This window comes from Schistocerca piceifrons, chromosome 5 (assembly GCF_021461385.2).
Source record: "Schistocerca piceifrons isolate TAMUIC-IGC-003096 chromosome 5, iqSchPice1.1, whole genome shotgun sequence".
NCBI classification, from domain to species: Eukaryota; Metazoa; Arthropoda; class Insecta; order Orthoptera; family Acrididae; genus Schistocerca; species Schistocerca piceifrons.
The window spans coordinates 470,914,644-470,939,516 of NC_060142.1; the positions used below are offsets into that span (position 1 = coordinate 470,914,644).

The 24,873-nt window shown below is 38.5% G+C and overlaps 1 protein-coding gene across 2 annotated transcripts in view; it reads left to right on the forward strand.

The window, feature by feature from the left end:
* Nucleotides 1-24,873, forward strand: part of LOC124797960 (kelch-like protein diablo) — an 81,476-nt gene that overhangs the window by 34,378 nt on the left and 22,225 nt on the right. For both annotated transcript variants that reach the window (XR_007016904.1, XM_047261118.1), the window contains exons 7-8: nucleotides 6,892-7,075; nucleotides 23,064-23,207. Coding sequence is in view for 1 of the 2 variants with exons in the window: in XM_047261118.1 (XP_047117074.1) it covers nucleotides 6,892-7,075; nucleotides 23,064-23,207 (328 nt within the window). In the remaining variant the exon portion in view is untranslated. The remainder of the gene's footprint in view (nucleotides 1-6,891; nucleotides 7,076-23,063; nucleotides 23,208-24,873) is intronic.

Here is a 24,873-nt window from a genome sequence, read left to right on the forward strand (position 1 = left end):
TGGCATCCACGTCTCATCCATTGTCACAACCAACGAAAAGAAAGTCCCATTCATGCTGTCGTTGCGCGTCAACATTGCTTGGCAACATGCCACACGGGCAGCCATGTAGTCGTTCGTCAGCATTTGTGGCACCCACCTGGATGACACTTTTCGCATTTTCAGGTCATCATGCAGGATTGTGTGCACAGAACCCACAGAAATGCCAACTCTGGAGGCAATCTGTTCAACAGTCATTCGGCGACCCCCCAAAACAATTCTCTCCACTTTCTCGATCATGTCGTCAGACCGGCTTGTGCGAGCCCGAGGTTGTTTCGGTTTGTTGTCACACGATGTTCTGCCTTCATTAAACTGTCGCACCCACGAACGCACTTTCGGCACATCCATAACTCCATCACCACATGTCTCCTTCAACTGTCGATGAATTTCAATTGGTTTCACACCACGCAAATTCAGAAAACTAATGATTGCACGCTGTTCAAGTAAGGAAAACGTCGCCATTTTAAGTATTTAAAACAGTTCTCATTCTCGCCCGCTGGCGGTAAAATTCCATCTGCCGTACGGTGCTGCCATCTCTGGGACGTATTGACAATGAACGCGGCCTCATTTTAAAATAATGCGCATGTTTCTATCTCTTTCCAGTCCGGAGAAAAAAAATCAGAGGCCTTAGAACTCGAATGCACCTCGTATGCAAAGTTGATGTAGCATTCATCAGAATTCCAGGCGTTTGCAAGACTGAAACTAATTCAGATTGGCAAGATGATTCCGCTCTGCTGAATTAGTACTCGCACTTACCATTAAATATCTTTGCTGCTGTGGCATGTGGAACTGAAGCACAAACCACCACAATATGAGGGTTGGACAAAAATATGGAAACATCGCTAGAAATGCATGCTTGAACAAAATACAGACACTAACCAGGTCTGCAGGAGGGCTTATTGTATTTGACCGTGGACTGCTCTTGTACAATGTCCTCAATATGTTGCAAGTGTCAGTCATGATCAGAACAGTATTCTGTGTATAGTCCAATTGAAATTACTTGACAGTTGACATCTGTCACTTGGCGCTACAGTGTTTCCACATCGGCTGCCAGCTACCACTCAGCTATAGATGACAAACAAACACAGGGAGTCACATCAGAAATGCGTAACATGGAGCAGCGTTGCAAATGGCCACCGTGAAGTGCATCAGAAATATGAGATACTCCATCAACAACTGATTTAGTTACCAGTGACTAAACTGTGGCAGACAATATGTTCTGTAATTTAAACCCATGGCCTAAGTTAACCACAACCTTGTGATGTGCAATATATTCAAGGAAATGGCAATCAGCAGTCTGTGGCAGAACCAAAATCACAATCACTTTGTTCACAGCAATTAAATCTGACCTCTGCAAGAAACTCAAGGCAGAAAAAATTCAGTTTCAGTGCTAAAAGCAAACGGCAATTTATTGCTATCATTTGTTACCTAGCACTGTCCTCACACTGGCTACATGATCTGCTGTAACTGATGAGTAGTCCTTATTGGCACATGGTGGCAGATTATTGGTGATGCAGGCAGATTCCAAATGAAAAAGAATGATAGGAAGAAAAATAAGAGTAAATATAAAAGTCAATATGGCGATGGAAATTATGTGACAAAGTATTAGAAATAAAAAAAATTACATTTAAACCAATTAATTGAATAAAAATAGTAACTGTACTCTTTTGATTATATTTTTTTGTAAAGTCTCGATACCACTGATAAGTTTCGAACCTTCAACCTTCCCCACATCAGCTTTATATGCTAATGGTTGCACTATGCCAAAACATTAGGTTAGGTAGTTTTAAATATTAACTGTGATCATCCAGTCGTGACGATGAATTGCATCCTTAAAAGATTCATCTTCATGGAATGTCGTGCGAAACTTATCTAATGTAAGTCAATCTCTGATTATGATAAATGTATATGTGATGCTGAATCGCATCTTACGCAGAATTATCCAGTAGTGTTCGGTTAGTGCTGCATATGAAATGTGTTCATTTTATTAGCATCATTTTGTGTGTGTTGATTTTGGTGTCGTTATCGTAAAATACAAAATAAAGATAATGCCAGATCCATGATTCAGCATCCAAACACATAAAGAGAGAAAGCTGGGATAGGAATTGGAACTGGACTGACAAATTGTTGTGGCAGTTTGGTAGTGGTGAACAATTCAAGCAAGACTTTGAGAGCTCTGGTTGGAGGAAACTATCTACAACACTCGACGTGTCAACTATCAAGCAGTTTTAATTGGACTGTAGTTTTGAATGTGTTATGTCGGACCTAAAAAGTGGATTCGAACATGGACAAATCGTTGGCGCTCGTATGGTGGGTGCTTCTGTAACCAAGGGAGCCAAAGTGTTTGGTGTTTCAAGAGGCACCATATCAAAGCTTTATACTGCATCCAGGGAAGGCAGAAAATCATCATCCACTAAGTCATAAAGCAAATGAAAGTATGATTGCAACATACTGTCATTGAAGAGGATTGTAATGAAAAATAAGAGGGCGACAACTGCGAAAGTCGCTGCAGAGCTGAATGTCACACTCACGAATCCTGTCAGTACTGAAACAACATGAAGGGAGCACCATAAGCTGGGAATTGCAGGGTGAACTGGAATTCCAAAACCACCCTCAGTCAGGCAACTGTTGTTTTGTTGGACGAATCTTGTTTCACACTGTTTCCAACTCTTTTCCGATTTATCTCCCGAGAGTGAAACATAGCTGGGTGTTCGGTGATGATTTGGGCAGGCATATTGTGGTATTCCATGGGTGCCATAGTTACTCTGCAGGTTGGGATTACTGCGAAGGATTATGTGACCATTTTGGTTGATCAAGTGCATCCAGTGGTACAGTGTTGGACCTCAGCAGCGATGCTGTGTTTGTAGGTGACGGAGCCCCTGTTAACATAGCTCGCATTTTCCAGGAGCATGAGAATGAAGTGTCAAATCTCCCCTGGCCACCAGAGTCACCAGATCTCTACATTATTGAGTCTTTGTGGTGTGTGGTGTTTGGGGAGAAGGGTGCTTTTGATCACTATCCAGCTCCATCATCATTACCTGATCTTGCCACTATTTCGCAGAAAGAATGGTGGAAGAGTCCACTGAAAACTACAAAAGACTATTCCAAAACAGCTATAAACTGTTTTGGAGATAAGTATTTTCCTTCACCATATTAAGCATGGCAATGTGTGTTGTGTTTTTGGTGTTTCCATATTTTTGTCCCTCCTCGGTAGTTTTGGAATCTGCCGGCAATTAACACAATTTCTCTCAGAGACAGGCTATGTGAACTCAGTAGTCACAACTAGATAGCCATCACAACACTGATCCAGTACACAACTAGTTAATCAGCATCATCCAGCTCACTGAAATTTGGATGAGTGATGATGTATGGCACTTGTAAGCTTTGTTCAGTCAACATATCTCCACCTAAGTGTGTAGTTATTGTCACCAGCAAAATATTCTATGAAGTACCAATCAATACATCAAAGGAGCTGTTTTTCATAATTTGTTACCAAATGAAGGTAAGTCATTTGACAGGGGATACTTTTGAGAAGCAGCTTATCCAAAAATGCCCATATAACTTGGATTTAACATGAAAAATAACATGAGAAGTAATCCTGTACTAAAAGTAATTATAGCATATGTAAAATATTTATAATTTGTAACCGTAAAAAAATCTATACAGTGTTATGTCAACATTACCATGATACTAGCAGATGTTTTTGACATGTTCGTGTCCCTGAGGTTCTCTCCACTATGGGTCCGTGAAATGAAGACTATATCTATCTATCCGACACACTTTGCAAGTAATTCAGGAGTAAAGGCAACTCACTGATAGTAGAGGCATTGAGTCTTAGACAGGCACACAAATACAGCTGAAAACTTTCATAGCTTTCAGACAGTTCCCCAGGAACTTCAAAAGGAGGACCAAAAATAAGTTAGAATAAGAACAAAATAATGTATAACCAATACAATGACAAAAAATATAAATTAAGAATGAGGTTATAGAACAAGCGGATGTGGTTTTGTATTTAGGACAGACGAATGCCTTTAGATGGACAGGAAAAGAAGCTGAAAAGCCAAAATGTTTGGAAGTGATTTTGGTGAACTGTGGAGTTTTAAAAACTAAGCAAGCTACAGTGTATTTTAAATGTAAATTGACAATCAGTGTGTGTTACTAGTTTTGATTTATAGCAGTGAGACATAGACTTTTAGTAAGGAAAATAATTCAGAAAGTGTCCTTTGCTTGATGATCATCGAAGACAGGAAAAGAAAACGCACACATGGATCAAGGAACAAACTGTAATGTTAGATGTAATTAGGACAAAAATGGAAATGGAAAAAAAAAGAGAGAGACGGTGAGTGCCAGGCAAATGATTGGTAGAAGAATGAAAGGTTTTTATCAACTTCCAAGAGATAAGAAAAGAATGTGTGACAACCTATTAAAAAGTGGTGATGGTTGACAGTAGAAATCATGTAGAGTTCATAGCTAAAGACGATAATGCATGAAGAAATCTAAAGAATCCAATAGTGGATGTCAAACGGCATGATGAAGATGATGACGATAGATGTAAGGTCCAGCCTAGCCCAACTTGTTCCATTTCTACCTATCTTCTGAAATTGCAACAGATGTTGCATTATTTCCTAATAAAAATTCAGCACCATTCAATTGCAGTCCTTATCACATCTAAGGAAATGTACTCTCTTCAGTGCCCAGGTGTACATCTTCGTGTAAACTTACTGTATAGTATGTAGCGAAGGGTACGTGATGTAACAATTTAGCCTCACTTTCCATTCTAGTCCATTCACAAATGTTCCATGGAATATGCAACTGACAATATGCCTCAGTGTAAGTTCAGTTTTTTTTTCCTAAATTTGTCATTATTGTTAGTGAGTGTATTTTAAAAATTATCCTTTACTTGGTGCACAATGTCTTTGCTCGACTGTTTGCTACTAAAGTTTATTGAGCATTTCTGTGATGCTCTTGCCATGATTGAACAATCCCATGACAAGTTTTTCATCTCTTCTTTGACTTTTCTCTGCCACATACACATGGCAAGACAGTGGGTTCATGTATCATTGGTTGGTATGAAACAATGACAGACAGCAAAAGAGGTACACATTATATACTTTGTAAATATGTCACACAAGAATACGTCCACCTTATAGCTGAAAGCTGTCGTGTTGCATTGTAAAACAAGATGCTGCCCGATTGTCTGCATCTGCTCATCACTGTAGACAAACTTCTTTCCTGCAAACAGTATCCAACAACAGTGTTCATAAGCCTGTACTAATCTGTTCCATGCAAAGTTTTCATTATCAGAGGTACTTGTATGAGGTGATAGTTTCTGCATCCTGTACCAAAATGGTGGTTTTGGATGGCATAACTACTGGGCAGTATAAAGCATTGGATTGGTTAGGGATTTAGTATGTTGCGATTCATTTACCTTCTGTAGGAATCCATGACAGTTTTCTGACCCCTGTCATCCATGCAAGTGCCTGCAAAAGTTTATAGAGGTCGAGTGTCCCACACATCAAGTGTCCATGACCTGACCTTGATTAAATGTGCTGCAATTTAATGCTTTGTCTGTTCTGCACTTGACTGTCATCGTATTGGTCAGTCCTGTATCTAATAGTGTACGACTTGTGTGATGTACTAAATTATTGGATTTGATGTGGTAACAGGAGTGCTCTTCCAGCATGCGAGTCATATCTAATTCATTTGCTCAGATATCTATTTCATTTCAGTTCCTTCTTTTATTGTTTTATTTTCATTACCTCCTTAAAAACTAAATGCTTAGAGGAAGTAAAATGGGAATGCTGAGTTTAAGTGTTCTGTTGACGATACGGAGTAATCAAGAAACAGCCATGTATAATTCATGTGCAACTGTTGTAAATTTAATTGTCAGAAACTTTTTTACAGCCATGACTAACAACTATTGAGGCATGTTAATGTGACATCTGTATGCTTCATGCTCCAGGTGTTTTTGCCCCTTGCCATCAGAAATGTCATGTGTACTCCTCACATAAGATTACTATTTGGACATGTAAATAAATCATTTGCCTACAAATTTATTTTCACAGTCTTGTAATGCTGGAATGAATGCTGTTACAGTATTTTAGTAACCTGTGTCACTTACAGTGAACACAAATACTGTTTCTTAGTTGTGCCTTTTGTTTGTGTGATGTAATTTTCTGCTGAATTAATATCCCATTTTTGTAATGACTTCATTTGATTGTCCTTTCTGCTAAATTAATATCCTTTTTCCCTAATGAAATGATCACATTATGATTTAGTACCAAATTGTATTTCTACAGTTTACAAAGATTTTCCTTTTCCCCTTGTTTTTCTTATTTAATGTTTTACGTTTGACCATAATAACTACCGGCCGCTGTGGCCGAGTGGTTCTAGGCGCTTCAGTCCAGAACCGCGCTGCTGCTTCAGTCGCAGGTTCGAATCCTGCCTCGGGCATGGATGTTTGTGCTGTCCTTAGATTAGTTAGGTGTAAGTAGTTCTAAGTCTAGGGGACTGATGACCTTATATGTTAAGTCCCATAGTGCTTAGAGCCATTTGAACCATAACAACTTATAAGCTCATCTGATGTCATGTATGATTGTAGTATTTACTAAAAGAAGTGAAATGTTTAAAAAAAAAAAAAAACCTCAAACTGAAAAATAATGGCACATATTGGCTGGCAGAGTTGGTCAGCATTGGAAATAGGTGTATGAAACAATAGTAGTTCTGTGTCTGATCAATAGCGAACAATAATATACCGTATGCACACTGCCAGAGTAATGAAACCTGTTTTGCTTTCAGGAATACTAACTTTTCTGTCTAAGTATTTGGCAGATATTGATTATAATTTTTCCTTAGTTGGAGGATGGTGCAGTGGGGATGCAATAGCTTCCGTGGAACGGTTTGATCCTCAATCAGCCGACTGGAAAATGGTTGCACCAATGAGTAAACGAAGATGTGGTGTTGGTGTTGCTGTACTAAACGATTTACTGTACGCAGTTGGTGGCCATGATGGGCAGTCCTACCTGAACAGCATAGAAAGGTAAGAGAATATCAATACTTTAATAAATGTAGTGTTTCTTTCTTTTGTTTTGTATTATCTGGAGGAAAATAATAACTTTACCATTTAAACAACAGAAAGAATCGGCAGAAGAGTGTTATTTTGTGATGTTGCATGTCAGTGCTTTGTTAAATCTGTAAATGTTAAATCAGAAGAGACTTGTTTCTTTTAATTTTTCCACAAATTTTTGCAATATTTTTATCTATTTAGCCTATCGTGTGAAACAAAGCTTGTTCTTGTGTAAGAAAATATTGTTTACTTATTAAGCACTCCTTCTTTGTGAGTCAAGATTGTCTTCATAAAACATAACTTGAAATGTTTTGAGATCATTTGTATTACTTATTAACAGTGCAAGTATAACCTACTTTTTATACTTTAAAATTTTCTTCAGTGGTCTGGTGTTTAATATAGAGGCTTTTCTCAATTTTTGTGATGTCTCAATCAGATGGAAGGAATATGTTCAACTTTTTCCAAGAAACAGGTAGGTAAGTTAGTTGTTTAAGGCAACCAAGTTGTAATATTATTTTGCCCACCATAGTTCTCCAAAATTCCTTGCTATCTTCATTTAACACACGCAAAAACCTTCGTGTACTTTGCAGATTTGTTTATAAAAGGTGAGGCCCTATCAGCAGACTCAAATCCACAACTGTCGTGAATGTATTCACCTTGTCTGGTTTGCCCAAATCTACAGGTCCACAGCTTCACATTGCGCTTGATGTGATTTTAAATTTATTGATAACAAACAAAAGCTGTACGTAAAATATGGGAAAGGCAACAATTCATTTATAGGAGGCTGAAGTGTGAAGCATAGAAACATAAAACGGAAAGCATTATTCACACTAGCTTTCGAGTTATTGCACTTTTTCTAGTAAAATTACGCACAAAGAGACATGTAATAAACAAATAATCAAATGGAAAAACAGGAAAAATCACTAAAACTGGATTATTTTGTCTGTACTGTCTGTGACCATACTAGAAACATTACATTATAGCCAAATGCAAAACCCATATAATGTGTACTTTAATATTGATTTGAAAATGGCATCATTATATGGCAATAACATTCTAAAGTACAATAACAAAAGAAACGTTGAACTCATAAGCGAAGATAAGTTCATGCTGATAATTTGATATACAATATTGAATTCCAACTATCAAAGTCAAATACCTTTAAATCAGTGCAACAGACCGGTCTATTGTGTATTGAAGGTGAAATGGAAAAGGAACTGCATCAGAGGATATTAGCAGTCCTGACGTCAAAAACTTACAAGAGTTTGATGTCATAGAGGGGTGAGAGCGGTGCATAGGGGACTGTTGATCTGCAGACTTTACTTGGCCAGAATCTTCTAGTGAGCCTGCTATTTATTTGCTTGAGATTGGACATACAGAGAATTCACGTATGCCACAGGTGTCAGGTTTCTGTTGTTATGGGGTGAAGGTGTTGCTGCTATGGGCAGCAATGAGATACATAGCAGTTTACCAAAATGTGATTCTGTTGAATTCCTCACTCTTTTTGTAAATTGAGGTCAGTTGCAAGCACTTGATTCATTCCTAATCAATTTGATTGGGAAGAAGGTCGTTTATGCATAATAACCTAAATTTTTGCACAGTAAAAGTTTGTTGTGATTCTACTTGTATTTATTTTGTCGACTTTCTTGATGTGATTCAAGCTTTTGTGTTTAGTTTCTCTTGGACATTATCCCCAGCATTAGGGTCTACTAGAATTCATTGGCAGTCCAAACCACCTCTTATTCACAGTGACAGAGTAGATTTTGTGGGGGATAGCTTCCACCAGTTAATCCCACAAAGACTGATATGAGAGCACTGCGTAACCTACTTTCTGACATTTTCATAGAAAAGAATTCTAAAGTGATTTTAGTATCGTGGACTGTGTACAAGTTTGAAATACTTCAACGCATGTAATTTGTTCCATACAAAAGATGATGATTTTAATAGTGGAAGGTAGAAGATGATATAAAAATAATATGAAAAGGACAGACTGCTACTTACCGTTTAGAGGAGCCATTGAGTCACAGACAGGCACAATGAAAATGACTTTTAAATGTTCAAGCTTTCAGACAAAAAATTCATTCTTCCGAAAAAGAATACGCGTGCGCACACACATTCACACAACGCTCACACACATGATCTGTTTCTGGATGCTGGGCCCCAGCAGTCTTTTCCGCTGTGCCTGTCTGTAACTCAAAGCTCCTCTATTTGGTAAGTAGTAATATATCCTTTTCAGATGATGTTTGGTTAATATTAATTAATTAAATACTGACACAAAAGGCTTGATAACTAAAGAGATACTTCGCCCTTGAAAAACCCAAGTTCGGATTTGTAGACCTTCTGTCCCCATGTCATCCCATTTCAGTCAATATAAGTAGTATGATGTGCATGCAAACAAAATAGGAAATCCTTGAGAGTCCACAAATTCTATTTTGATCCACTGAGTCATACTGAAAATTAGTCTTTAGGGCCATTGGCAATTGTACAGATAACCATTTTATTCGTAAGACATTTCTGTTATTTTACCAAGGACTTTGTTGGAATGAAAATGGTTAAAAGTCAAACAGCCTTTTCTTAACAATAATGGACATTACTGGATCAAACAGTACTGTGTCTTCGGTTGTTTTAATATGTTGTTCAAATGCTCTCTCTTGTTTTGACTAAGCATCCTACCAAATGAGAACATTCTGACCATCGTGTGAACAAAGTTCTACTATTGTAAAGTCAACAACTCACTGAGTAGTCTTAGCCTTGTTGTCAACAAGCACAGAAACAAGAGTGAAAGTTTCACTAGCTTTTGGATTAATCCTTTTGATGTGAAAAGTATATTTGCTTGTCAGTCAAACTTTCTTATGTGACAAAAATTGTCAGATTCGAATCACTAATATCTATGAGATTAATAACGTGTAAACAGTGTTTGAGCCCACATCTGACAGATCATGTCTGTCTGTTTGTTGTGCTTTGTTTGTCTTGTTTTGCCTGTGACGTGATTGTACCAGTGTACACACATGAACAGGAGTGTTATGTTTTATCTCTGTGTAAAGTTATACATCGGTATAGCGTGGAAATGCATTTAGCTAGGACATTAGTTTGGATGTAATTGTAAAGAGCTTGCAGAGCATTACTAGGACCCAAGTGAGACAATAAAAATACTCATCATAATATAAGTAAAAATCAGTATTAAATATTGAAAATTACAAAATAATGCAAGATACCATATCATATATGACTCATACATATACACAGAATTATAGAAAATGCAAGTTAGAGTAAAGCTTGCATCGAAAGGAATCCAAAAGCTAAAAAGTCAAGTGCCAAACGAATGTAAGAGAAGCTATAGCTGTGTCGAAAAGTAAACTGAGAAAATACCACAAAGTAGTTACATACATGTGCATACAGGGAATATCTCATGACTCGTTCAGCTGTTCTTGGAATGTTAATATTTGATGTATTCAAGTGAATTTAGCTTCGTGTAGAAGTTGATATGAATTTTTCCCAACTTTGGCTGACAGTTACAAAAGTCCTTAGTAGATTGTTCTGGAACTATTTCACCCTTACAATTTTCATAAAGCCTGCCTTCATTTTACTGCCACCTTTCTCCCTATCTTTTTAAATGATCACCTAAAGATAACTTCTGTGAACACACCTTCAGTTTTGATACCATCAATGTGATTGAAAACTGTAAAATGTCAGTAAAAGAATTTTAAGCTCTGTTATGTTTTTGAACATCAGCATCTGCATCTGCCCACAAGCTGCAGTTCACCTTTTTTGGTCTTAAAAAATCATTTGTTATGGTTGAACAACCCCCCACCCCCACTTATTTGGAGCTATTTATTGAGTACTGAGCAAAGTAGAGCAGTGGTTAGCACAGTGCACTTGCGTTTGGGAGGATGATTGTTCAAACCCATGTCAGGCCATCCTGATTTAGGTTTCCCATGATCTCCCAAAATTATGTAAGGCAAATGTCGGGATGGCTCCTTTGAAAGGGCAAGGCTGATTTCCTTCTCCATTCTTCCCTGATCCGAGCTTGTGCTCCATCTCTAATGACCTTGTTGTTGATAGGATGTTACTAATTTCCTCCCTCCTGCAACTATTTCCCCATTATAGCTCTTGTGAAGCCTGCCTTTGTTTTCCCTTAGTTTTTTGTGTTCTCACTAATACTTCTTTTCCTTTGTCATTTGATTTGTGGTCTCTCTGGTATAGGATACTATGACCTGCAAGAGGTTTCAGGTTTGTAGAGATTTGGCTTACTAAATTAAATAGTTTGTAACAGTGCTAACCCACAGTCCTTGACCCTAAGGCCAAAACAACAGTAAGAGATAGATAAATAAAAGTCAAAGAAGAGCTGCTGGTGTAAGCAGCAGATTACACATTGAAAACTCAGATAGTCCAAGTAGCTAAAAGCTATTGGCAGGTGATCTGATCGGAACAGGCTGATGTGCATCACTGAGAGTTATCACCATCAGATGGTAACAAAGAGTTGGAACTGGTATTTTGTAACAATTTTTCATAACTTGGGGGGCTAAAGTTTTTCCTGGCCTTGTTGTTGATTGTCAGTAATTCATCAGCAGATTTCATTCACTCCAAATAAATGCATGATCTTGATAACAAACATGTTGCACTGACTTCATTACTTTATACTTTCCAAGTTTTAAACAAAGTTATACTACTCTCTAAGCCTGCCCTACGTGGTCTCCGCCACACAATACTTAGTAACTTTCTAATAATCAAAATTCTTAGAGATTATTATTGAAACAGTTGCCTAAATTAAGTTACAGTTGAAAACAGATGTTTCTGTAAAAAGTTTGATATATTGTGTAATATTGAAAATCTGAAAAAAATCTTCTGACATAATTACAGTTCAGAATAAATAAAATTTTTGATGTGAAAAAGAATGAGATAGTGTCTTTAAACAATGTCTTTACTCAATATTTCAATTACGTGTTAATTACTGTAAGTTTTATGTTGCTGATATATTTTCAGTGTCTGTGGTGTTCTGGGTTTTGATGTATACAATCATCTTGAGGTAAACAAAGAATACCCAATCCCAGAAACTGATGATAGGATTATCTTTCCAGAATGTTCTAAAGAAAGTAAATCTACATCAGAGAAATGAATTAAACATGGAAAATTAAAAATACGTGACTCTAAGACAGATATGAAGTTCACAACCGAGTGGAAATAGAAACTGACAAATTAGCAGTCACTGAAAGTGTACACAAAAAATATTAGACTATAGGATTGTGTTACTTATTAGTCCTCATATCAATAATTTTGATTTGTGCTTTCCTAGTCTGCCATGTTACGAGCTGCATGATTCATGGTTTTCTTTTTAGTCAGAATGAGAGTGTCATAGAGATGCTGTACAAGCTACGGTAGGAGATGTTACAAGATTGTGCATCATCATGGAGAGCCATATTAATTCTGAGGACTCGTGTTCCAGAATGTGTCAAGGCGCTTGTTGTTGTTGTTGTTGTTGTTGTTGTGGTCTTCAGTCCAGAGAATGGTTTGGTGTGGCTCTCCATGATACTCTATCCTTGTAAGCTTCCTCATCTTCGAGTAACTACTGCAACCTACATCCTTCTAGATCACCCTCCATGCTGCCCTCCAATACTAAACTGGTGATCCCTTGATGCTTCAGAACATGTCTACCAGTGGATCCCCTCTTTTAGTCAAGTTGTGCCACAAATTTCTCTTCTCCCCAATTCTAGTCAGTACCTCCTTGTTAGTTACATGATCTACGCATCTAATCTTACAGCATTCTTCTGTAGCACCACATATCGAAAGTGTGATTCTTTTCTTGTCTAAACTATTTATCATCCATGTTTCACTTCCATACATGGCTACACTTCATACAAATACTTTCAGAAAAAAGTTACTGACACTTAAATCTACCCTCAATGTTTACAAATTTCTCCTTTCCATAAACACTTTCCTTGCCATAGCCAGTCTACATTTTATATCGTCTCTACTTCAACCATCACCAGTTATTTTGCTCCCCAAACAGCAAAACTCCTTTACTACTTTAAGTGTTTCATTTTCTAATCTAATTCCCTCAGCATCACATAATTTAAGTCGACTACACTCCATTATCCTCGTTTTGCTTTTGTTGATGTTCATCTTATATCCTCCTCTCAAGACACTGTCCATTCCATTCAACTGCTTTTCCAGGTCCTTTGCTGTCTCTGGCAGAATTACGATGTCATTGGCAAACCTCAAGGTTTTTATTTCTTCTCCATGGGTTTTAATTCCTACTCCAAATTTTTCTTTTGTTTCCTTTACTGCTTGCTCAATATGCAGATTGAATAACATTGGGGATAGGCTACAACCTGTGTCACTCCCTTACCAACCACTTCTTCCCCTTCATGCCCAACTCTTATAACTGCCATCTAGTTTCTGAACAAGTTGTAAATAGCATTTTGCTCCCTGTGTTTTACCCCTGCCACCTTCAGAATTTGAAAGAGAGTATTCCAATCAACATTGTCAAAAGCTTTCTCCAAGTCTACAAATGTTAGAAATGTAGGTTTGCCTTTCCTTAATCTATCTTTTAAGGTAAGTCGTAGGGCCAGTATTGCTTCACGTGTTCCAACATTTCTACGGAATCCAAATTGATCTTCCCCGAGGTTGGCTTCTACCAGTTCCATGCATCTGTAAATAATTCGTGTTAGTATTTTGCAGCCGCGATTTAAAAAACTGATAGTTCAGTAATTTTCACGCCTTTCAACACCTGCTTTCTTTGGGATTGGAATTATGATGTTCTTCTTAAAGTCTGAGAGTATTTCGCCTGTCTCATACATCTTACTCATCAGGTGGTACAGTTTTGTCAGGGCTGGCTCTCCCAAGGCTATCAGTAGTTCTGATGGAATGTTGTCTACTCCCGAGGCCTCATTTTGATTCAGGTCTTTCAGTGCTCTGTCAAATTCTTCATGCAGTATCATATCTCCCATTTCATGTTCATCCACATTCTCTTCCATTTCCATAATATTACCCTCAAATAAATCGCCGTTGTATAGACCCTCTATGTACTCCTTCCATCGTTCTGCTTTCCCTTCTGTGCTTAAAACTGGTTTTCCATCTGAGCTCTTGGTATTCATACAGGTAGTTTTGTTTTCTCCAAAGGTCTCTCTAATTTTCCTGTAGGCAGTATGTATCTTACCGCAAGTGATTCATGCCTCTACATTCTTACATTTGTCCTCTAACCATCCCTGCTTAGCCATTTTGCACTTCCTATCGACCTCATTTTTGAAACGTTTGTATTCCTTTTCACCTGCTGCATTTACTGCATTTTTACATTTTCTCCTTTCATCAATTAAAGTTACCGAAAGATTTATACTACCCCTTGTCTTTTTACCCATTTGATCCCATGCTGCTTTCACTATTTCAACTCTCAAAGCTGCCCGTTCTTCTTCTAATGTGTTTCTTTCCCATGTCTTTGTCACAATACCAGAGAAGGAAAGTTGCTACTCACCATATAGTGGAGTGCTGAGTCGCGATAGGCACAACAAAAAGATTCCCACAATTAAAGCTTTTGGCCATTAAGGCCTTTGTCAGCAGTACACACACACACACACACACACACACACACACACACGTTAACTTAACTTGCACACACGTCTGCAGTCTCAGAGAGTTGAAACCACACTCAAATGTTCTTGTCGAGCATTCCCTAGTGTCTCTCTCTGAAACTCTCAACAACATCTGGTTTTTTCACCTCATCAAGGTCCCATCTCCTTAACTTCCCACCTTTTTGCAGTTTCGTCAGTTTTAATCTACAGTTCATAACCGATAAATTGTAGTCAGATTCCACATCTGCCCCTGGAAATGTCTTTCAATGTAAAACCTGGTTCACTAAATCTTTGTCTTACCATTATATAAATGTATCTGAAACGTGGAACATCTTCCATGCATACAACCTTCTTTCATGATTCTTAAACCAAGTGTTGGCTATGATTAAGTTATGCTCTGCACAGAATTCTACCATGCATCTTCCTTTTTCATTCCTTACTGCCATTCCATATTCACCTACTACTTTTCCTTCTCTTCCTTTTCCTACAATCAAATTCCAGTCCCCCATGACTATTAAATTTTCATCTCCTTTCACTATCTGAATAATTTCTTTTATTGCATCATACATTTCTTCAATCTCTACATCATCTGCAGAGCTAGTTGGCAAATAAACTTGTACTACCTTGGTAGGCATGGACTTTGTGTCTATCTTCGCTACAGTAATGTATTCTCTATACTGTTCGTAGTAGCTTACCCGCACTCCTATTTTTTTTTTTTTATTCTTTTATTTTTTGCTGTTATTAAACCCACTCCTTCATTGCCCCTATTTGATTTTCTATTTGTAGTTCTGTATTCACCGGACCAGAAGTGCTGTTCCTCCTGCCACCGAACTTCACTAATTCCCACTACCAGGTGTACCGGTGTGAAATGAACGTGTGGGTTGTTTTTTTTTAATGAAACACTAATTTTGAATTGAAAAGTAAAAACATTTTATTCAAAGTACTGACCATTGCTTTCTATACATTTTGACAACCTTTCTGGCAATTTGTGGACACCACGGCAATAGAAATGTTCGTCTTTCGAAGCAAACCAATCAGACACCCTATTTTTTACTTCTTCATAGGAATCAAAGTGTTCCTCAGCCAATGCGTGTTCCATTGATGAAAACAAATGGTTGTCGGAAGGGGCCAAGTCTGATGAATATGCCGAGTGGGGTAGCAGCTCCCAGCCAAGTGTTTTGATTGTATTCTGAACAAGTTTTGCTTTGTGTGCAGGTGCATTGTCATGTAAAAAAATTACTTTGCCATGTCTTCTGACCCACTCTGGTCTTTTTTCGATCTATGCAGAGTTCAAACTGATCATTTGTCATCTGTAGTGATTAGTATTCACAGTTTCACCGGGTTTTAGAAGCTCATGATACACCACACCTTTCTGATCCCACCAAACACAAAGCATTGTCTTCTTGCCGAATCAATCTGGTTTTGCAGTCGATGTTGATGGTTGTCCCAGATTAACCCATGATTTTTCCTGTTTAGGATTCTTAAAATAAATCCATTTTTCATTGCCAGTAACAATTCGATGCAAAATTGATTTTCTTTCGTGTCTTTGAAGCAAAATTTTACAAATGGGTTTTCGGTTTTCCATCTGTCTTTCATTCAATTCATGTGGCACCCATTTTCCACGCTTTTGTATCTTTCCCATAGTTTTCAAACGGTCAGAAATTGTTTGTTGTGCAACATTTAGCATTGCTGCCATTTGCTTCTTCTGACTCAAAGTATCATCTTCATCCAATATTGCTTGCAATCCGGCGTCTTCAAACTTTTTTGGTGGTCTTCCATGTTCTTCATTTCTTACATAAAAATCATTATTTCTGAACTGTTGAAACCATCTTTTGCATGTTGCCTCTGATAGAGCACGATCACCATATGCCTTGACAAGCATTCGATGCGACTCTGCAGCACTTTTTTTCAAATAAAAACAAAAAATTAATGGTTTCCGCAAATCATCACTTTCTTGTACAAAATTCGACATTTTTAACACGATGAAAACATATGATGTTGTTTGTTTCATGACTTGATGTATACTAGATATATTTGACAGATGTCGTACCAACCAAACAAATAAAATTAAGGCTCGTTCACAACAAATGTTCCCTATTGACACATTTGTATCTGACATTCCATGCTCTGATCCATAGACTGCCAGTTCTCTTTCTCCTGATAATGACATCCTCCTGAGTAGTCCCTGCCCGGAGATCCGATTGGGGGGCTATTTTACCTCCGGAATACTTTACCCAAGAGGACGCCATCGTCATTTAACCTTAGAGTAAAGCTGCATACCCTCGGGAAAAATTATTGCTGTTGTTTCCCCTTGTTTTCAGCTGTTCACAGTACCAGCACAGCAAAGCCATTTTGGTTAATGTTACAAGGCCAGATCAGTCAATCATCCAGATTGTTGCCCCTGCAACTACTGAAAAGGCTGCTGCCACTTTTCAGGAACCACACGTGTGTCTGGCATCTCATCAGATACCCCTCCAATGTGCTTGCACCTATAGTAAGTACGGCTGTCTGTATCACTGAGGCAAGCAAGCATCCCCACCACGGAATTTTTCCAGACAGATTGAAATACACAATTGTCAAACCTCTTCATAAGAAAGGGGACAAGAGTGACTTAAATGATTATAGACCAGTCTCATTGCTGACTTCGTTTTCTAAAATATTCAAAAAAGTTGTGTATTCAAGAGTAGTCTCACATTTAAGTGAAAATAATTTACTCAGCATGCCAGAGTTCGGATTCCGGAAGGGTTACTCGACTGAGAATGCTATCTACACATTTACCCATCAAATAGTACAAGCCCTAAATAACAAATTATCACCAGTTGGTATTTTTTGTGATCTCTCCAAGGCATTTGACTGTGTGGATCATGTTACACTCTTAGAAAAAAACTCAGGTTTTATGGAATTGAAGGCTATACACACAGCTGGTTTGAATCATACTTAACGAACCAAAAGCAAACAGTTGTGTTGAATAGCACAAATAATGTTGTGTACATACATATATTCTCTAATGAAATTCATTACAAATAATCCATCTCAATTCACGAAGAACAGTGATGTTCATACGTACAACACTAAAGGGAAAAATGACCTTTCCTATCCGTTATTGAAGCTGTCAGTTGCTCAAACAGGAGTAGATTATTCAGCAAACAAAAATCTTTGATCATTTGCCCAACAACATTAAGTGTCTGGCAGGTAGCAGATCAAGTTTTAAATCTAGCTTAAAATCATTTCTTTTGGATAACTCCTTCTACTCCATGGATGAGTTTCTGTTTCAGAAATGGTAAAAAAATGTACCTCTAAATGTAGTTGCATGTATAGAACTAAAAATTTCAGTAATATTAATGTTAGCACTATTCATATGTGTATATACAGGGTGGTCCATTGATTGTGACCGGGCCAAATATCTCACGAAATAAGCATCAAACGAAAAAACTACAAAGAACAAAACTTGTCTAGCTTAAAGGGGGAAACCAGATGGCGCTATGGTTGGCCCACGAGATGGCGCTGTCATAGGTCAAATGGATATCAACTGCATTTTTTAAAATAAGAACCCCCATTTTTATTACATATTCGTGTAGTACGTAAAGAAATATGAATGTTTTAGTTGGATCCCTTATTTCGCTTTGTGATAGATGGCACTGTAATAGTCACAAACATATAGCTCACAATTTTAACCAAACTGTTAGTAACAGGTAGGTATTTTAAATTAAAATACAGAATGTAGGTATGTTTGAACATTTTATTTCGGTTGTTCCAGTGTGATACATGTACCTTTGTGAACCTATCATTTCTGAGAACGCATGCTGTTACAACATGATTACCTGTAAATACCACATTAATGCAATAAATGCATTTGGCAGTACTGGTAACGACATTCCTCTAAACAGCGAGTAGTTCTTCTTCTGTAATGTTCGCACATGCATTGACAATGCGCTGACACATGTTGTCAGGCCTTGTCGGTGGATCACGATAGCAGATATCCTTCAACTTTCCCCACAGAAAGAAAACCAGGGACGTCAGATCCGGTGAACGTGCGGGCCATGGTATGGTGCTTCGATGACCAATCCACCTGTCATGAAATATGCTATTCAATACCACTTCAACCACACGCGAGCTATGTGCCGGACATCCATCATGTTGGAAGTACATCGCCATTCTGTCATGCACTGAAACATATTGTAGTAACATTGGTGGAACATAACGTAGGAAATCAGCATACATTGCACCATTTAGATTGCCATCGATGAAATGGGGGCCAATTATCCTTCCTCCCATTATGCCGTAGCGTACATTAACCCGCCAAGGTCGCTGATGTTCCACTTGTCGCAGCCATCATGGATTTTCCGTTGCCCAATAGTGCATATTGTGCCAGTTTATGTTACCGCTGTTGGTGAATGACACTTTGTCGCTAAATAGAACGCATGCAAAAAATCTGTCATTGTCCCGTAATTTCTTTTGTGCCCAGTGGCAGAACTGTACACAACGTTCAAAGTCATCGCCATGCAATTCTTGGTGCATAGAAATATGGTACGGGTGCAATCGATGTTGATGTAGCATTCTCAACACAGACATTTTTGAGATTCCCGATTCTCGTGCAATTTGTCTGCTACTGATGTGCGGATTAGTCACGACAGCAGCTAAAACACCTACTTGGGCATCATCATTTGTTGCAGGTCGTGTTTGACGTTTCACATTTGGCTGAACACTTCCTGTTTCCTTAAATAACGTAACTATCCGGCGAACGGTCCGACACTTGGATGATGTCGTCTAGGATACCAAACAGCATACATAGCACACGCCTGTTGGGCATTTTGATCACAATAGCCATACATCAACTCAATATCGACCTTTTCCGCAATTGGTAAACGGTCCATTTTAACATGGGTAATGTATCACAAAGCAAATTATGTCTGCACTGGCGATTCAAAAAATGGTTCAAATGGTTCTGAGCACTATGGGACTTAACTTCTGAGGTCATCAGTCCCCTAGGACATAGAACTACTTAAACCTAACTAACTTAAGGACATCACACACATCCATGCCCGAAGCAGGATTCGAACCTGCGACCATAGCAATCACTCGGTTCCAGACTGTAGCACCTAGAACCACTCGGCCACCCCGGCCGGCCCACTGGGGGAATGTTACATGATACCACGTAGTTATACACTTGTGACTATTACAGCGCCATCTATCAAAAAGCGAAAAAAGTGATCCAACTAAAACATTCATATTTCTTTACGTGCTACACGAATATGTAATAAAAAATGGGGGTTCCTATTTTAAAAAACGCAGTTGATATCCATTTGACCTATGGCAGCGCCATCTAGCGGGCCAACCATAGTGCCATCTGGTTTCCCCCTTCAAGCTAGACAAGTTTCGTTCTATGTAGTTTTTTCATTTGTTGCTTATTTTGTGAGATATTTTGGACCGGTCACTATCAATGGACCACCCTGTATATCTTGTAATCTGACTTGTTAGACATCATATCGATAAAATAATCGGGGAAAATGATCTATAGAAAATGACATGACTAAACTAAAATAAACCGTCCAGCATGCTGTCCAGAGGCCAGGAAAGCTGCAGCTTTTATAGATGGCACCCCAATTTTCTCTTAATTTGATAAGCAATTTGTCCTCAGGACAAATTTTCTCTCTGCAGTAATGTGTGCTTTGATTTGAAACTTTGTCAGATTAAAGCTGTGACAGACCGGATCTCAGAATGAAAAATCATTCTGGCGACAATCACCTTGGCTGTGGTTAAGCCATGTTTCTGCAGTATCCTTTCTTCCAGGAGTGGTATTCTTGCAAGGTATGCAAGATAACTTTAGTGAAGTTTGGAAGGTAATAGGGAGATGCTGGAGAGAATGTGTCTGCAAAAAGCAAAAGTCCTGCATTTAAATACCAGTCTGGCACACAATTTAATTTACCAGGAGGTTTCAACTTGTATTGTTGTTCATCAGTCTGTATTACAACTTCGTATCCATAGGTATTACCTTAAAACTAAAGACACCAAAAGATGTACACTCAGCTGCCGACTGAAATGAGATGTCATACTAAATTTTAGGATGAATAGTTTGCCCGTAATCATAATTGAAATTAAAGTGATTTTCAGTAATTTACTGCATACATATAAATGGCAAATTGGTTTCAAAGGAAATGAGAAGCTCTTTCTGCTGATGTCTTGCAGATTTATGTAACACTGATAAAAATTAAATTATTTGCAAAATTATGCAGTTATCTAATAGATAAGCAAAAGTGGCAATTAAACACTGAAAACTACAATCCAGATGTTTTTAATAATATGTAGTTACATTTTCCAACACATGCTGTAGTGCTCTTTGTGTATCTGTTTTGTGTAATGCTGACTTAAATTAATAATCTTATTCAGACACATCTCACTAGCTAATAAAGTGTGTCAGTAAGCACAAGAGCAGCTCATTTGTTTGCTTCAACGAGTCCTTTCATTGGATTGGTCAATTTCTGTGCATTTTAATTAGTATAAATGTTTTTCTAGTTATTACAAAGTGTTGCCACAGACTGCTTTTCCTAGTGATTAATTGATTGCACCCTTCTCTTCCATAGTCCATCTGCACATCAAAATAATTCTCTCATTGAACTCTTTAATGTTTTATATCGTGCTTTGCTGTACATTTAGTGTTTCACATTCCATGTAAATAAATGTGTAGCAAGATCACTGCGTCTGAACTAGTAATGACAGTCACAACGCCATTTGTAGGCATTAGCAAATCTGACGGAAGCATGTGGGTTCTGCCACTACCACCACACTCCAGTGCCACTCCTTCCACCCTCCTGTCAGAAGTGTGCAGACAAGTGACCAAGTGCTCAAACCGAAGTAGTCCACATCAGAGCTCATTTCAGTCTGTCATGTCACATTGACCCATACGTTTTTTAACTATGTGGTCAAATCTATCATTCATCACTTTTTGCCACAGTCGTTCATACAGGTAGATGATTAGTTACCAGACCCTTTTAGAATGCCGAGTGGTGGTTGTAACTAAGTTGGTATGATGTGGCTTGTTTCTCAAGAAACTCTGCTTTTTATGGTACCGAGTTTGGTGGAGATTGGTCAGAAAGGAGAGAAGATGAATGACTGCAGGAACCATACCTTGCAAGTCTTTCACTACAATTTGATTCAAGAAATTGGGGTAAGAGAAAACCTAAGGATGCATGAGGATGTGTCATAGGCTGGGTGGATAGTAGCATACCATTTGTGTGTGTGTGTGTGTTTGGGGGGGGGGGGGAAATAGGAAGAATTTTGAGTAAATAGTTCTTATTTTGGTGCATGAATGAAGGTAGTCAAAGCCCTGACAAAGACATGATACATTTTTTCCTTTCCAAGTTGATGCTGTATTATAAGGAAGGCTGTTTTCCTGTGGCTGGTGAGGAGTATGTGAAAGAGTGTTAGAAGCTTGAGATGATGCAGCATAGGGCATTTATTCATTTTCAAGGTAGGTGCATTACAGCCAATCTGCAAAATTATTAATAAGGTCTTCTGAATTTTGGGAAGAGGTATGTGTGTTACTCTCTTTGTGTGATACCATGAGTGAGGAGATAGTAAAAGAGGGCTTTTTGGTGTTTGTAATTTGTTTTGAATCACTATTTACCTTGAAAATTTACTTTATTCTCCTTTAACAGTTTCATTCTTTGTCTCATCCATCTTCAAATTCTGCATCATTCTGTATTGGAGAAGAGTATAGTAGACTCGGCCCATTCTGTAGTATACTATCACTTGCTCGTAATTTCTAAATCATTCTTATTTAATGTGCCATCACAATTTATTGCAGGATGCATTTCTTGTATCCTCGTGCACCTGTTACGTGAGCGAGAAATGCAAATCACAAATGTGCTGACGGATTGGAAGCAGACTCTTTCACATTATTGATATGATTGTTGCGTATGCAATGTTTTATTAATAGATATGATTCATCTCTGTGTCATACAGGTGATGAACAGTGATGATGTGTGGAATCTTGACATTGTTAAAGAATGGCCTTCTTAAGTGTTTATTTTTATGCAAACTGTAAAAAGTGTACAGTTCTTATGTTATTTGCTAATTAGATATAAAAGTCTAATTTTTTTACTGGTGGCATCACCATGTGCAAGACTTATTAAAAAACAAAAGCTTGTAAAATCTATCACGATATATAAGGTGGAAGGATAAATGAAGTAGTATTTTTATGGATATGGCTGGAGACACTGTGTGTTATGAATAACATGTAAAGGCTGTTGGCTAGTAAAGTTAATTTGAAAGCTAGATAGTGATTGATTTATTGATGTTATTGATGAGAAGAGTTTCAGCAGAGTCGTCCTTTCTTATTTTGTCTGTATAATAGTTATATAGATGTTATCTCTTATAAATAGTTGATTATCTTGCAGATATGACCCTCAGACAAATCAGTGGTCTTGTGATGTGGCACCTACAACATCGTGTCGAACAAGTGTAGGAGTGGCAGTACTGGATGGCTTTTTGTATGCAGTTGGAGGGCAAGATGGAGTACAGTGTCTCAATCATGTAGAAAGGTAAACAATTCATATTGGATGTAAGTAGAGCAGTTGTGTGGTCAAAGATTGTTTTGGCGTCCACTGTGCTTTTCTAGGCATGGTCCAATAGGATATGTCATTATTTGGAGCGCTTTGATAAGAGGATTGTGTCACCAAACCAATTTTGGGGACGCTGTGTTTTACAGTTTGGTCCAAACTACTGTGCAGCTTGACTTTTTCACACACAATGGTAGCTTTGATAGATGTAAAAACCTGATTTTGGTAGGAAGAGGGGGGGGGGGGGGGGATTTTCCAACTTGAGCTGAGCCATATGTTATGTTGAGAATATTGAAATTTATTTTATCCAGTACAAATAGCAACAGTCATATGATATTATTTTTTTTATCAGCCATTGTATCAGCATGTAAGCTGACATTTAAATAGTTTGATTATATGATTGAATATAATAGAGGGAAACATTCCACGTGGGAAAAATATATCTAAAAACACAGATGATGTGACTTACCGAACGAAAGTGCTGGCAGGTCGATAGACACACAAACATACACACGAAATTCAAGCTTTCGCAACAAACTGTTGCCTCATCAGGAAAGAGGGAAGGAGAGGGAAAGACGAAAGGATGTGGGTTTTAAGGGAGAGGGTAAGGAGTCATTCCAATCCCGGGAGCGGAAAGACTTACCTTAGGGGGAAAAAAGGACAGGTATACACTCGTGCGCACACACACACACACACACACACACACACACACACACACACACACACACATATCCATCCGCACATACACAGACACAATCAGACATTTGTAAAGGTAAAGAGTTTGGGCAGAGATGTCAGTCGGGCGGAAGTAAAGAGGCAAAGATGTTGTTGAAAGACAGGTGAGGTATGAGCGGTGGCAAATTGAAATTAGCGGAGATTGGGGACTGGCGGATAACGAGAAGAGAGGATATACTGAAGGGCAAGTTCCCACCTCCGGAGTTCTGACAGGTTGGTGTTAGTGGGAAGTATCCAGATAACCCGGACGGTGTAACACTGTGCCAAGATGTGCTGGCCGTGCACCAAGGCATGTTTAGCCACAGGGTGATCCTCATTACCAACAAACACTGTCTGCCTGTGTCCATTCATGCGAATGGACAGTTTGTTGCTGGTCATTCCCACATAGAAAGCTTCACAGTGTAGGCAGGTCAGTTGGTAAATCACGTGGGTGCTCTCACACGTGGCTCTGCCTTTGATTGTGTACACCTTCCGGGTTACAGGACTGGAGTAGGTGGTGGTGGGAGGGTGCATGGGACAGGTTTTACATCGGGGGCGGTTACAAGGGTAGGAGCCAGAGGGTAGGGAAGGTGGTTTGGGGATTTCATAGGGATGAACTAAGAGGTTACGAAGGTTAGGTGGACGGCGGAAAGACACTCTCGGTGGAGTGGGGAGGATTTCATGAAGGATGGATCTCATTTCAGGGCAGCATTTGAGGAAGTAGTATCCCTGCTGGAGAGCCACATTCAGAGTCTGATCCAGTCCCGGAAAGTATCCTGTCACAAGTGGGGCACTTTTGGGGTTCTTCTGTGCGAGGTTCTGGGTTTGAGGAGATGAGGAAGTGGCTCTGGTTATTTGCTTCTGTACCAGGTTGGGAGGATAGTTGCGGGATGCGAAAGCTTTTTTCAGGTTGTTGGTGTAATGGTTCAGGGAT